General features: G+C 31.5%; 1 protein-coding gene across 1 annotated transcript; it reads left to right on the top strand.

Moving 5' to 3' along the window:
* The first annotated feature begins 5,310 nt into the window (after window positions 1-5,310).
* Window positions 5,311-14,392, top strand: LOC114403308 (kinesin-like protein KIN-14F). Its single transcript, XM_028366188.1, has 17 exons — window positions 5,311-5,502; window positions 5,624-5,798; window positions 7,917-8,233; window positions 9,038-9,370; window positions 9,535-9,603; window positions 9,709-9,933; window positions 10,036-10,117; window positions 10,229-10,324; window positions 10,403-10,582; window positions 10,904-11,010; window positions 11,491-11,669; window positions 11,810-11,974; window positions 12,062-12,315; window positions 12,620-12,783; window positions 12,861-13,055; window positions 13,169-13,869; window positions 13,984-14,392. Exons 2-17 carry the CDS (start codon window positions 5,630-5,632, stop codon window positions 14,126-14,128), a joined length of 3,381 nt encoding a protein of 1,126 aa, XP_028221989.1. The 5' UTR covers window positions 5,311-5,502; window positions 5,624-5,629; the 3' UTR covers window positions 14,129-14,392.
* The last annotated feature ends 159 nt before the right edge of the window (window positions 14,393-14,551 follow it).

Here is a 14,551-nt window from a genome sequence, read left to right as displayed (position 1 = left end):
CCTTCCTTTCTACACCTTTCATTATTTTGAACAATAATTATTTTAAATTCTTTTTCAAATACTGTATGAATTTAATTAGATTAGAATGATTAATAATGTACAGATTTTTTTAATGTCATTTAATATATATATATATATGTCCTCCTTTCTAAAATTATTGATATTTTAATTTATTCTTATTTTAAACTATCTAGTAAATACATTAATATTTTATTATTATTATCTTAATCTAGGTATATTAACCTTAAATATATCAATAGTTTTATTGCAAAAAATGTACTTTTTGTCAAAAAAAATTATCCATAAAATTGAATACAATATCAATAAATTTATATCACTCACATATTTTACTCAATCAACTGAGTTAAAGTCTCTTTATTACTATTTTTAGACTCAAATATAACAAAGTAATATTGAAGTTTAATGATGGGAATTATAGAAAAAAAGAAATACCCCTCTCTCTAATTATACCCGATCTCAAATTTTGAAGCATAGGAAGTAACATAGTGAGTAAGGGAATAAGTCATAATTATTTATTTCATTATAATAAAAAAATAATTCATTTAGTTTATAGTAATAAATTTATCTTGAATTTATACTTTTTTAAAATTATTTTTTTCATTAATATTCTTGTATCTTTTACTTGCTAGTCAAAACATTATTTCTCTACTTTTGATAAAATGTATTTTTAGTCTAAAAATAATTAATACAAAAAACATCATAAATTAAATCTTATAAAAATAAATAAATATCATTTCAAACTCAGATTTTATAAATAAGGACAAAGGAGAAGTGTTGCATTGAGTTAAATGATCAATTATTGTATTAGTCCAATAATTATAGGCATGATTATTTTAATGGAGTGCAGTATAAGCAATAAATTGATTTTTTCTTTGATCCCAAAAATTATAAAAAATAATAATTAGTTTTCAACCTTATTTAGAGTTAAATTTTATTTATATCCTTATTCTATTATTAACTCTATTTATGTAAAAAAAAAATGGTGATCTCACTTTTATTAGTAACATGACTAAATTAAAATATACAAATAAGAAATAATCTACACTTTAATAGTTAATTTTGTAAGATTAAGTTAAATCTAAACTTTAACAGTAAAATGATATCTAAATCTATCTCATTTATTGTTGTTAGGCCTATTAAGCCATCCATTATTGAGGTATTATTGGATCATTCAATCATACAAATATCAAATTTAAGATGTTTAATCCTCGACATGAAGTAAAATGTTAGATATCTCATGTCGACTAATAACATTAACAAATTAAAATGTATAAATGGAAGAATAATTCTCACCTTATAAATTGATTTTCTAAAATTGAGTTATACCCAATTTAGGTATATAACGAAAACAAGTTCCGTCAAATCTTTAAGACAAAAAAAAAAGAGCTTGAAATGCTCTCTTGTGAAGTCAAAATCAAAGGAGTTTAAAACACTTTTCGATTCCACAAAATTGGAGTGCGATGGAGGGAAAGTTCAACGAGGAAAGGGAGGATTGGGAAAGGGGGTGTAACACTAAAAACAATAAAAGGTGGTCAAGAACTTAGAAGATAAGAAGTGAGGGAAAAGGGGGTGCATGTGTTCTAACCAAGGGGTGTTTTAATTGAAGGGCAGGTGAAGGAATAAGGGTATATACATCTTTTTAATGTATTGGGGGAAATAACTATTAAGGGGTGCCAATAGTTATGCCGTTAGGAGAATAAGCCCACGAGTCATAATTGAATTCAACAGTTTCTTGTGCTTATTTAGGCGCTAATTTGAACATTTTCTCTAACAAATAGTACACCAAGAATATGTTATTGGACCTGAAACATTTATAAGCATCATGTATCAAAGGGACTTGAATCTTGCAACCCCATTATTTACTTGAAAATATAATAATATCTTTAATGAAATTTTTACCTCTTATATCCTAACTTTAACAAACATTCTCTCAACCTTAACACGCCTTGCGATGACATCTCTTCCTTGATGACACCTCCTCCCTTGACGGCACCCCTCCCTCCAGCGGCAATTCATCCTTCCCCATGCCCCCTCATCTTTCATACAAACTAAAATTGTAAAATAACAAAATCAAATTTAATTAACGGTAAAAAAAGCTTCCAAAATTGTTGTTTCGAAAATGTATTTTGTATCTTCCAGAAAGAGCATTTCAGAATGCACTATTTTGGTTTGTGAAATGATCATTTTAGAAACAAAAATTACAATCCGAATTAGTTTTTTTAAAAGTGTATTTTGTATCTTCCGAAATATTTGTTCTGAAAAATACTATTTTTACTTATGGAAAGAGTATTTTATAAGACTTTTCCTTCCAGAAGAATAATTTTATAAGAATATTTATACCCTTATGCAATAAAACACATGCTCTAGAAACTAAGTCTAGACCTCTAAATAGGAATGCAATAAAATGTACCTGGAAAGTGGAGAGTTGGTTGGAGAAGGAGAGAGACTTTTGTAGCATGATTTAGATTTGTTTTAGACATTTAATGGTTGTGGGAAAAAGAGTTGAGTTAAGTCTAGAAGAACAGAAAATGAGAAAATTTAGACTTACATGACTAATGAGGAAGAAGGAAAACTGAGAAAAAAGATAAAATGGATAAGTTGAAGTTTTTTAAAAAAATTAAAAGGTGCATGATACAATAAAAAGATATAGAATTCAATTGCCTCTATCAAATGCTCCAACCCAAGATGTTGAATTCTAGAATAACAAAAATAAATAATTTTCTGGACCAAAAAATAAAATATTAAATGCCTTCATGGATATTCAAAAACAAAATAAAAAACGTATATATAGTAAAAAGAGATGTTTGTCTAACAGATTTTTATCTGACAGTACTTTAAACAGGAATACTAAAAAAAAAACAATACCTGCCAGTAAACAAAATAAAAACAATACTTCTTTGAATTTTTTTCCTAGAAAAAAAGTCGTGGAACGTGGACGGACGGACGGACAGAGCTGGTGTCTCAATGGAAAATACTTTATTCGTTGTTTAAGATATTTGTAATTATTTTCTTAATTACTTTAGTTAAATAGCAAAATATTTTGCTCTTTGATAAAAAATGAATTATTATAGTTAAAAAAAATGGCTTAAGCTATTGTTTTATTTTTATATGAAGAAAAAATGAATAGAATAATATGAATTGTTTTATCTTTGATGTGACTGAAAACAATGAACTAAGATTAGAGAAATTAATAAACTGAAATGGTAAAAAAATAATATAATTTAAACATGACAATAAAAGGACGGAACTATCAGTAAAAAAAAGGACGGAAAAGGCAAACATCTACCATATTTAAATTGGGGAATCAACGTTCGGAAACATGTTTGAATTTTGGAACATTTTGGCTCTCATGTTTCTTTCAAAATCTAACGCATGGATGGCCTGGATAGAATATAGATTTATCATATGCCTTTATTCTTGTCAACAATGGGTCCCATAATCTCTCTCGGCTATGAATTTTTATTTTTAACTGTGGCAATTTACGCAACAATAAACTAAATTTAACTGTGGTAAGTTTACAACAGGCCAGGAATTTTTTTCTCTTTTCTCCTTAATTCTAAAATATATTCTATGATATATTTTAAAAAATAAAGAAGATATACTTATATTTTAAATTTTTTATTTATGCATTTAAATTAATTATATGTATAGTATTGTCTTAGAATTTTAATTTCTTCACGTTCCATGCTTTTTTACTTAAATTAAAGATACCATACAATATATAAGAGTTAGTTGCTTTATATATAAATTGCATTTATTCCTAAACTGACTTGAAAGTTATTTGAAAATATATATTGAAAAATATACACCCGCAGAAAGAAGTAAAGTATAAGAAAATAAAGGAGGAAAACAGGGAAATGTAAATATGTAAATAGAGGACTTTATACAAAAAGGGAGAAAGATTAAAAAAAATGAAATGTACAAAGAAAGTTTAAAAAATAGTTTCCTTTTTTATTTTTATTAATACTCAATTTTTTTTCATCAACACGAAATCATTTAAGAGACGTTTATTTCAGAGAATCTTATTGAATTATCAATAATATGAAGACGAGAATACATTTTTTTCATGTTGGCTAAAAGGTAATTCAAAAATATTATGAGGCATAATTCATTTCATGAATTCACATTGTACATGCATGTTTCTCCATCTTTATATTCCTGTGTAAAAAGTGAAAATTCTACATTCTAATGAGAATGTTTAAAATAATTTCTCAATTCCTTCTTATTCAACCTGTTTATTTGTTTAATTAATATTTTTATTTTAAATTTAAATCAAATTTAAAAATATTCTCATGAATTAGAAGTATGTATCAAACATGATATTATTTTAGCTTAATCCCTAGTTGAGTGTTTGAGTCCCATGGGTGCTTGTTTTCACATAATGATATTGCATTCTTAAAAATCACATTGTAAGAAATATGATAACTAGGAATGTTACTCTCAGATATATTTAGTTATATTTTAATATTCTTATAATTATTTTTTAAATAATTTAAATAAAATAAAGTAAAAATGAAAGTTACATTTATATTAAATAATATCTCCGTGAAAGAGATCATCAAGAGTATAATTTTGTTCCTAATTGTATTATCAATGCGCATAGAGTTGATATAGTTCATGTTTTGTTCCCTAGAGATTTCTAATCCTTTTTTTGCTCGTAATTTGCAAAAAAAAAAAAAAGGATAATATCTTCTCTTATTTATATAATAATATCATATTCTCAATCCTCTTTACGAGAATAAAAGCATTGTTAAAAAAAGAAATTAATTAAGAATTTATCAACTATACCAAAGAGTAATTTTTTAAAACTTGTAAGAAGTATAAGAATGTTACATTTCCAAGAATAAACTTTTAATTTGTTAAACGAATGTACTCATTTTTTTCTAGGTTAGATACTTTTTTTCAATACAATTTTATGTTAGATACTTGATGGCAGAAATAAGTTTTTTTTTTTAAATGAACACAATAATTTTTGGATGCTATATTTTTCTAAACACGAAATTTATGCTTATATTTTTTCTATTTTTTAATGTATTATATCACTGACTGAAATATTCATCAACTTTAATGATAATTAATTTCTATTAAAAATATATTTTTTTTGGGGAGCAAAGAAGTTTTGAAAGGCACAAACAATATTGGTACGACGTCATTCAGGGCGAATCGTGCCGTTGGTGGGTCCCACAGAGGACCACAGTTGCCACCTAATCAGACGCCGTGATCCCCTGAGGACACGGGAGTGACGGAGACACCAACGTTCAAAATTCAAGTTCAAGGTGGTTTTTGTTTTGTTTTTAATTCTCTCCGACTCTGTTTCTCTCAACTCTCACTCACATTCAAACCAAGCATTTTAATATAAGCCTCTTCGCATTTTGTAACGCTCATTCATCATCAAATCCACGAGAACCCTGCTTCTCCTCACGCTTCTGCCTCAGATCTGAACCGCTTCCATCTCCGTCACACAAAGCTTCACTTTCCCAGGTATTTTAAATGCCAAGTTCATTTTAAACTCAAACAATTTGAATTTTCTTTTTCGCTGGTTGGATTCTATTACTATATTAAGAACTGCATTGAAGCATTTCTTCAATTGTTGGTTTTGCAGGGAAACATGCCCCAGCATGAAACCTTACCAAACTCAAATTTCATATCTCCTCTTAAGAGAGGATTGAATTTGAAAGGTTCGGCTTCAGCATGTAACAACAATGAGGCTTCATTCACGGTGACGGAGGACAGCATCAACGATCATGAATTGGCTCAGAGGAAAGCAGAGGAAGCAGGTATCAACTTTGATTACGATTATGCCATTCGTTGCACATTAGCACTGTTTTCTTGTTACACTCGCTATGTTTTCCTAATTGTCACCTTATGAGTTAGGAACTTAGACTTTATCGGCTACATTTTTATCTTTTGTATTCTGAAAATAATATCTTTGAGAGCATAGGAAAATGTTGTTTTTAAGGCTGTCCCCCAAGAGTAAACAAAAACTGAAGAGTGGGAACTCAGATATAGACCTGACTGAAACTAGAAACAGTGCACTGATACTAACTTTGTGTTTAATTTGAAGTACTCCAGTTAATAATATTTCTTCTATAAAAATAAATCCAAAGACCCATTTAGGAATAATGAACAACTGATACTTATACTAATGCTCCCCAAAAGAAGACTTAATCTTCTGTTAAAATTAAATAATGAAACATGCTTGTTGCTTGAGTTCAGGCACATTTCTTGGAAAAGTTTCATCATTTGAACATAAATTATTACCTTTACTAGTGTTTCTTTTACGGAATTATCTTTACTAGTTACTACCCATTACTTAAAAAAAAAAAAAATTTCATATATACGCATTTAAAAAATATACCCCAACAATTAAAAAAAGCACCCTAAAATAAAAGAGAACAACGTTTTATTATCTCACAATAATGTTTCTTTTGTTTTTCCCCCATTTCCTTTTGTTTTCATAGCTTTTCTTTTCTATTCTATCCACTAAATTATTACTTGCACCTTGTTGCTTTGTTTAAGGAAAGGGGAAAGGGGGAAAAAGTATTGTGAAAAAAAAGAAAAATAATGAATAATAATTGTAACTAGATTAAACAAAGTGAGGCTGGAAAAGAAAAAAGAATGGGACAGAGGACAAATGAAAAGATCGTGGAGCACAAAATTATATAGCGCATAATGCATTGCCTGGGGATGAGTTTCTCTAAAATGGGATCTCTCCCCCAGCCCACCAGCATTCGATGGTGGCGTGGGCCTTTAACGTTGTCATTCAAATTTTGTGATTTCATCAAGCCTGGTCGTCTAAAGATATGTCAACTAGCACTATCAGTACTGATAGAGATTAAGATTTAAGATCACACCAAAATCTGTTTATTGGTGGAATAACATTTTTGTTTCACTGGTGAATGTAAATGACTTTAATGTAGATTTATCTACTTTTTTTTATTTTTCGGCAATTATCTATGTAAAACTTTAAATAAAGAATGTTTAATATTTTCTTTTAAATTTATAATCCTACTTTAAAAGTAGTTTTATATGGTATTCAAATAAAGGCAAGTTAATACATCATTTATTATGGTACTTCATAATTAATTATTCTTTGACTTAAAAAAGTAATATGGCCTAATTTCAAACAGGAGAAACACCATGATTTTGATACCAATTTAATGCAACACTGCTGTAAATAACAATCATGACTTGACTACTTTAACTTTAACCTTTGTTTAATTAGAATTCAAACTTTTACCTTTGTTTAATCAGAATTCATAATACTATTTCGATTGTAATTGAAGTAAACAGAATTCAAAGTCAAAAGCCTAACAGTAAACGCCATCTCTTCAGAGAGTTTTTTTTTTTTTTTTTAACATTTCTTGAGAGAGTATGAAATGAGAGTAGAGATGTTAAATTTATTTATATATTGTTTTGCAAAAAATATTTTCTCTCTCTTATGAATCACCATTGTACTTTCTCAGAGAAATTTAATGCAAGTTTGACATGACTTTTTTTTAAAAGAAAAGGAATAGCGTTAATTTTTTATTTTAAAATTCTTTTAATAAAACTTTGATTGAAAGACAATCACTAAGGTTGTTCTAATAATGTTATAAAAAAGAGGTTGTCCTAGATCTTATTTAAAAAAAAAACTATATTTTCAGAAATTCTTAAAAATACTTAAATCTTGTATCCAAACAGATCCCTAATAATTGATAAAAATAAAAAAAACAGGCTCAACAGAAATGTGCATGACATGCAAAAACTGTGGTGTTATTGTAAAAAAAAAAAAACCAAAAATGTGCATGACATGAAGCCATGAAACGGTGGCGTATAGAGTGTAGACAATTGGACTTTACCCGCCATGTTTTCTTCTTGTTCAAAATGTAGTTTGTTTATGTTTGTGACATCAGCTTCAAGGAGATACGAAGCAGCAGATTGGCTTCGGCAAATGGACAACGGTGCATCTTCATCACTCTCCAAAGAACCCTCCGAAGAGGAATTCTGCCTCGCACTCCGCAACGGTCTCATTCTCTGCAACGTCCTCAACAGAGTCAACCCCGGCGCTGTCGTCAAGGTTGTCGACAATGCTGTGGTCGACAACCTCGCCATTCAGTCCTCGGAGGGACCCGCTCAGTCCGCAATTCAGTATTTCGAGAACATGCGAAACTTTCTCGAAGCCGTCAACGACATGAAGCTTTTGACCTTCGAAGCTTCCGATTTGGAAAAGGTGACCATGACCCTCCTCCCCTTTCACATTCAAGATACTGACTTTGCTCTATTGTGTTAATGGGGTTCAGCTATGTACCACCGATACTTTAATTTCGTATCTGTTTGGATACTTCACCTATGGCTGTGTGTATATGTCCAATGCATGAATTTCAAGAAACATTGTCTCTTTCATGAACCAAAGATGGAAGTTATTCTTATATGTAGACAATAGGATAGGAAGTGATTTATGATTACAATGATTTATTGTTGGAAAAGCCACCTAAATTGTGGTCACCTGTAGATAGAGGGGTGTCTTGAAACTTGAAAGTCCCCACATGGTGGGTAGCTTGGGCAAAGCAGGGCCATGTTGAAGTCCTACATTGACTAAAGATAGTGTCGATATAAACTATATAAGTGGAAAATAATCCTCATCTTACAAGCTGTTTTTGTAGGATTTCGCTTTCTGACATGTATCAGAGTCTATCCTAGACCCACTTTTGTGCTTGTCACGCACAAGCAGATACTCTTGACTATATAAATAAGGAGCAATCTTCACCTTTCAAGCCGGTTTTTGTAGGGTTGAGTTAGGCTCATCACTCACTTTTTGACACTCATAATTTTATTTTGTTTTTAGTAGTATATGAGAAGTATGTTTGTAATTTGGATTTGAAGAATTGCAACTATATATTTATTATGTTTTATGAATTTTTATACATATCTATATATGTATCGTACACGTATTGTATCTTGTATATGTATAATTGTATCATATTGGATACATGTATCATATATGCACATCATAGGGGTTGAGTGTTTTTTGTAGGGGGGTTCATCGAGCAAAGTTGTGGACTGCATTCTCTGTTTGAAAGGGTATTATGAATGGAAGCTGTCAGGTGGAGTTGGGGTGTGGAGGTATGGTGGAACTGTCAGGATTACTTCCTTCCCTAAATGGTCTTCTTCCAACATACTGGGCACTGAAAGTGTCGTTGATGAGACTGAGTCATCACAGTTTCTTCATCTGTCTGGAGAGGTTTCAGTTGAAGAAACCAAAGCTGCTAATGCTCTGGCTTCTGTTTTTGATCAGTTTGGACTCAAGCTTCTCCTGGCTTACCTCAAAGAGGCTGGCGGGGTTGATGATCTGCCTTTGAATGCAATGGTAGGTAAGATCCTTTCCTATTTGGTGTGATTTTTGTAATTTTTAAGACTGGCAAATTAGAGTGTTGTTTGTAATTTATTTTGAGAAATTAAACATATGCATGAAGATTCATTTGATTCACGTGATCAGCAATCTTAATTGTAATTGGGTGAAATTTTGTGTAGGTAATTGATACTTTACTCAGGAAGGTTGTCAAGGATTTTTCTGCATTGCTTGATTCTCAAGGCACTCAGGTACTTCAGAATTTAATGCATTTTTTTTGTCTTGCTATCGCATTTGTAATGCAAAATCACTTTCACTGTTTGGAAGGTTGCCTAAAATTTAACAATTGTCTGCAGCTTGGACATTTCCTCAAGAAAATATTGAAAGGCAATACTGGTTGCCTCTCCAAGAGAGAATTCATAGAAGCTATCACATTATATCTAAATCAAAGACATAGTTTGGCATCAAATGAATTCTCTAAATTATGCACTTGCGGTGGAAAACGCGATAGTAATCAGCACAATGTCAATTATTCTGCCAACCATGTTGAAATAATTGACGCACAACAAAAAGAGCTTGAGGTATAAAAGTGGAAAATCCAATGTACTGCTTTAGACAATTTATTATGCAATATTAGATTAGCATCATTTACTGTAATGGTGTTTTTTTCTCCTGGTCTATAGAAACTGAAGTACTTCTATGAAGAGATGAGGTTGGAGGTCAAACACATTCAATCTAAGTGGGACCAAGAATTGAGAAGGCTTGGTAATGATGCAAAGACTTGTTTTTCCTTGAGAATTATCCTTCATGTGTGTAAAATCTTTTATAATGTAATATTCTTTCATAATGCTAAGCTGAGTTCTATGTACTTATTAGAGAATCATATAAAGAGCCTTGAAGAGGCCTCCTCTTCCTACCACAAAGTTTTGGAGGAGAATCGCTCTCTTTACAATCAAGTACAAGACCTCAAAGGTACACAAGAATCCAAGCTGCTTTTTCAAGGATCTACTTAAATGACTTATGTATTTTAATAGATTTGCTACCTTACAGGAGCCATTAGGGTCTACTGTAGAGTGAGGCCATTCTTACCGGGACAATCAAATGGACAATCTACCGTAGATTATATAGGAGAAAATGGAAACATAATGATTATGAATCCCCTTAAGGAAGGGAAGGATGCTAGAAGGGTATTTTCATTCAATAAGGTGTTTGCAACAAGTGCCACCCAAGGTATTTTAATTTTTTGACATATTATTGCAAAATGTATAGGGCCAGCAAATACTTTGTTCTTTGTGATTATTCCTAAATGACTCTGTAAAAATGCAGTAAAGTTTTGAAAATAATAATGGACATTTTCTAACATACTTTTAGATAATAGAGATTTGGTTATGTAATGAAGAATGAGCAAAAATGAGTATTTGTATACTGGATCATAATATGATAATAATCATGATATCATATTGTATTGCATTTGTTACAAATATATATATTTTTTAAATTTATATCTTCTCATTTGAAGCTTTTATGATGATTTTTCTTTGACATGTGCAGAGCAAATATATGCCGACACTCAACCATTGGTTAGGTCCGCCTTAGATGGCTATAATGTATGCATCTTTGCATATGGACAGACTGGGTCAGGAAAGACCTACACAATGGTAACATTACATACACAAAAATTATAGCACATAGAAGCAATCTATCACAGTTTTATTCATTTACTTAAATTGAAGTGCTGTCCTCATCCTAAATTCTTTGTTTTTTATTGCATGCATCATGAGAAAGATCAGGATTTATGTGTTTTACACTGAAATTGGTGACTATCTTTTCATGTACTAGTAGAAAAATGTAGATTTTCATCCACTCTTTGTGGTGCATGTAATGGATACTTGAAATCAAGAATCTATCTTATTATTTGTTATGGTACAGAATTCTGTTAGTTAGTATCTTGGTTTGGAGATGTTTCTTACAAAGGACCTGTATGCTATTAAATATGTTTACACCAGCGCAAAGAAAACTGATTGTATTTTTTTATGGACTTGATCACAACTTAACCACATTGAAAGTGTGATCTCATAAAATCATTTAATATTGTCTTATCGTTTTTCTTATACATGCGTGTTTTACTTCTTGAATAGAGTGGCCCTGATCTGATGACTGAAGAGACATGGGGTGTAAACTATAGGGCTTTGCGTGACTTATTTCATATTTCAAAGGAAAGAGCAGATGCCGTAAAATATGAAGTTGGCGTCCAGATGATTGAAATATACAATGAACAAGTGAGAGATTTATTAGTCAGCGATGGCTCTAACAGAAGATATCCTTCAAGCCCATACTTTCTGTATTTATATTAAATAACATTTTTCACTTCTGTATATCAAAACTTTTTTGCATACACCAAGAAAAAAACAGTATGATATATTTTTTTGGCTTGTTCATTTCCTTGACAAGACATACATTAGATATACGAAACAACTCTCAATTGAATGGTCTCAATGTGCCTGATGCATCTTTAGTCCCGGTTAATTGTACTCAAGATGTTCTTGATTTAATGAAAATTGGTCAGAAGAATCGTGCTGTTGGTGCTACAGCTCTAAATGAGAGAAGCAGCCGTTCTCATAGGTAAAATTTCTTCTTCATAAATATCGATGGCTACTGTAACCATACAATATATTTTTCTTAATAAATTTCTTTACCATCCAATTGCAGTGTGTTGACAGTTCATGTCAGAGGGAGGGACTTAGTGTCTAACTCCATTCTTAAGGGTTGTCTCCATCTTGTGGATTTGGCTGGAAGTGAGAGAGTGGACAAATCTGAGGCTGTCGGTGAGAGACTAAAGGAGGCCCAGCATATAAATAAATCTCTTTCTGCACTTGGGGATGTTATCTCTGCTTTGGCACAAAAGAGTCCACATATTCCTTACAGAAATAGCAAGCTCACACAAGTTCTACAAGATTCATTAGGTAACAAGCAGACTTAAATTGAATTTTTTTCTCTGTACACATTCCTCATTATAATTGGCTAGAACAACATTAAAAGTTGGGATTGTTTTCTTTTTCAGTTTCAACCACCATATTTTTCAACTATAGATTTTTGCCCTCTGTTGTTTTAATTGTTTTTTAGTTGGGAAGGGGTTGAGATGGGTTGATTAATGAATTTAAATTAAAATATTGATATTAATGTATTTGGATAATGCCATAGTAGTTTTCTATTATTTATTCCTGTATAAAACAACTTAACCTGTGTTTTTTTCCCCTATATCAATAGGTGGCCATGCCAAAACTTTGATGTTTGTTCATATAAATCCTGAAGTCACTGCTCTTGGAGAAACAATTAGCACACTTAAGTTTGCAGAGAGGGTTGCAACCATTGAACTTGGTGCTGCTCAATCTAATAAAGAAACTGGAGAAATTCGGGAGCTAAAGGAAGAGGTTTGGTTTTTGGTCATAACTAGAGCAATTTTAAAGTTAACTTTAGCCAATATCATAACCGTTTGAACATTTTATAGATATCAAATATCAAATCAGCATTGGAGAGGAAGGAAACTGAACTACAACAATGGAAAGCTGGGAATGCACGAAATGCCATAGAATCTCAGAAAGCACCAAGAGCTGTTTCACCTTTCCGTTTGCCCAAAAATGGTACTAGTGACAGCATGAGGCCTGAAAATTGTCAAAGATCCATGGATGATAGAAGCTCTGAGGTTATTGCATGTTTATATAAACTTTAATGATAAATTTGTGTAAAATTATATTATGAAATTGTATCACACTGAAGTGTAGTATGTACTCTCTAAATCTGAAATTATATTTTCAGGTTAAAACCTGTTCTTCAGGTAAGCAAAGAAGGTCAAGATTTCCCTCAACATTTATAGAGAAGGACTCCATGCCAAAAATGTCTCTTCTAGCTGAAGAAAAAATAGTGAGCTCAGGGAAAGGTAGATCACCATCACCTCCAGTCAGGAGGAGATCAATATCCACTGATAGAGGGTCTGTCATTAAAAGCAAGGTCAAAAGTGACACATCAGACCAACCAATCTTAAAGCATCCATTTCCAACTAGAGTACTAGTAAATAAATCGGTTGTCGCAATGCCAGTGGCCTCATCTACAGACAATAACACAAGGGTGAATCTGCATTCGCAGGAGCCAGTGAAGCAGGATAACACTAATGAAACTCTCTTCAACCTCCAGAAGGTAAACTACAGGAAAGTTCATCAAGAACACGAAGAGGAACAAATCAAGCAAGCTCTTGGTTCAGTAAGACAAGGTGGTCCTAGGAAAAACAAGGCCAAGGTTAAGCATCATCAACAATTGCCCTTTAGGATTCAAAAGGCTGATATGATACCTGGCTCTGACATGGAAATTGGCCGTGAAATGACCATGGAGGCACCTCGAAAGAATGATTATTTTGAGCCAGAAAATGATATATGCCTCGTGGAGTCTGCAGTCAATGGTGCTGTAAATATTAAAAAGATACATCAGAACATCTCTAGGAATTCTCAGAACATTGGATCAAGGTATGGCTTAAAGAACCATTAAAAATTATGCTCTGCTCGTTTATTTGTTTCTTTTCATTGAAAATGACATTATTAATAGCCTGATTGATAAATGTGTATTACTGTCACATGCAGAGGAATAATGCAATCAGCTGAGCCTTTATTGTCCAGAAAAGTTGAAAACAAAATTTTACTACATGGTTCAGGTCGCAATACTACATTGCCTGAATATAGAAGGAGCCGATCTATGCCACGCGGAAAGTTTTTTGTTTTCTCTTGAGGATTTCAGGTTACAATTTGATAATTTTTTATATTATTTATTTTTGTACAGTGACAACTATTGATGTGCATGTTGGAGTGTCGGCTCACATAATTTTGTTGAACTGAGGTCTTGAGGTCAGTTTGTGCGACCTTCCTCTGTTTTCGTGTTATGTAGCTCGTTTGTAATTTAAATTTTTGGATATCAATATTATATACTTCTGAAATCTTGAGGTGTTGTGCTACATTGATAATGGAGGAAGGTGGAGAAAATTATTTATTACAATTGTACAAGATTGAATCTGTTTTTTTATCCTAAAATATTGTAATTTTATTATTTAATATTTTTTAATATATATTTTACAAATTAGTCCTCTATTTTTTTTGTCAAAAGCTTCTACTGTTAGTCTGTTAGCATTCCATTTCATATCAACCTTTAGACTTT

The sequence above is a fragment of the Glycine soja genome, chromosome 2 (assembly GCF_004193775.1).
Source record: "Glycine soja cultivar W05 chromosome 2, ASM419377v2, whole genome shotgun sequence".
In the NCBI taxonomy this organism is placed as follows: Eukaryota; Viridiplantae; Streptophyta; class Magnoliopsida; order Fabales; family Fabaceae; genus Glycine; species Glycine soja.
This window is presented reverse-complemented; position numbering and strand designations above follow the sequence as displayed.

Coding starts and splice junctions, on each gene's coding strand:
- LOC114403308 (XM_028366188.1), top strand. CDS start 5,630: ATGCCCCAGCATGAAACCTTACCAAACTCAAATTTCATATCTCCTCTT. Junction 9,604..9,708: donor TTGATTCTCAAGGCACTCAG/GTACTTCAGAAT, acceptor AATTGTCTGCAG/CTTGGACATTTCCTCAAGAA. Junction 10,583..10,903: donor TGCAACAAGTGCCACCCAAG/GTATTTTAATTT, acceptor TGACATGTGCAG/AGCAAATATATGCCGACACT.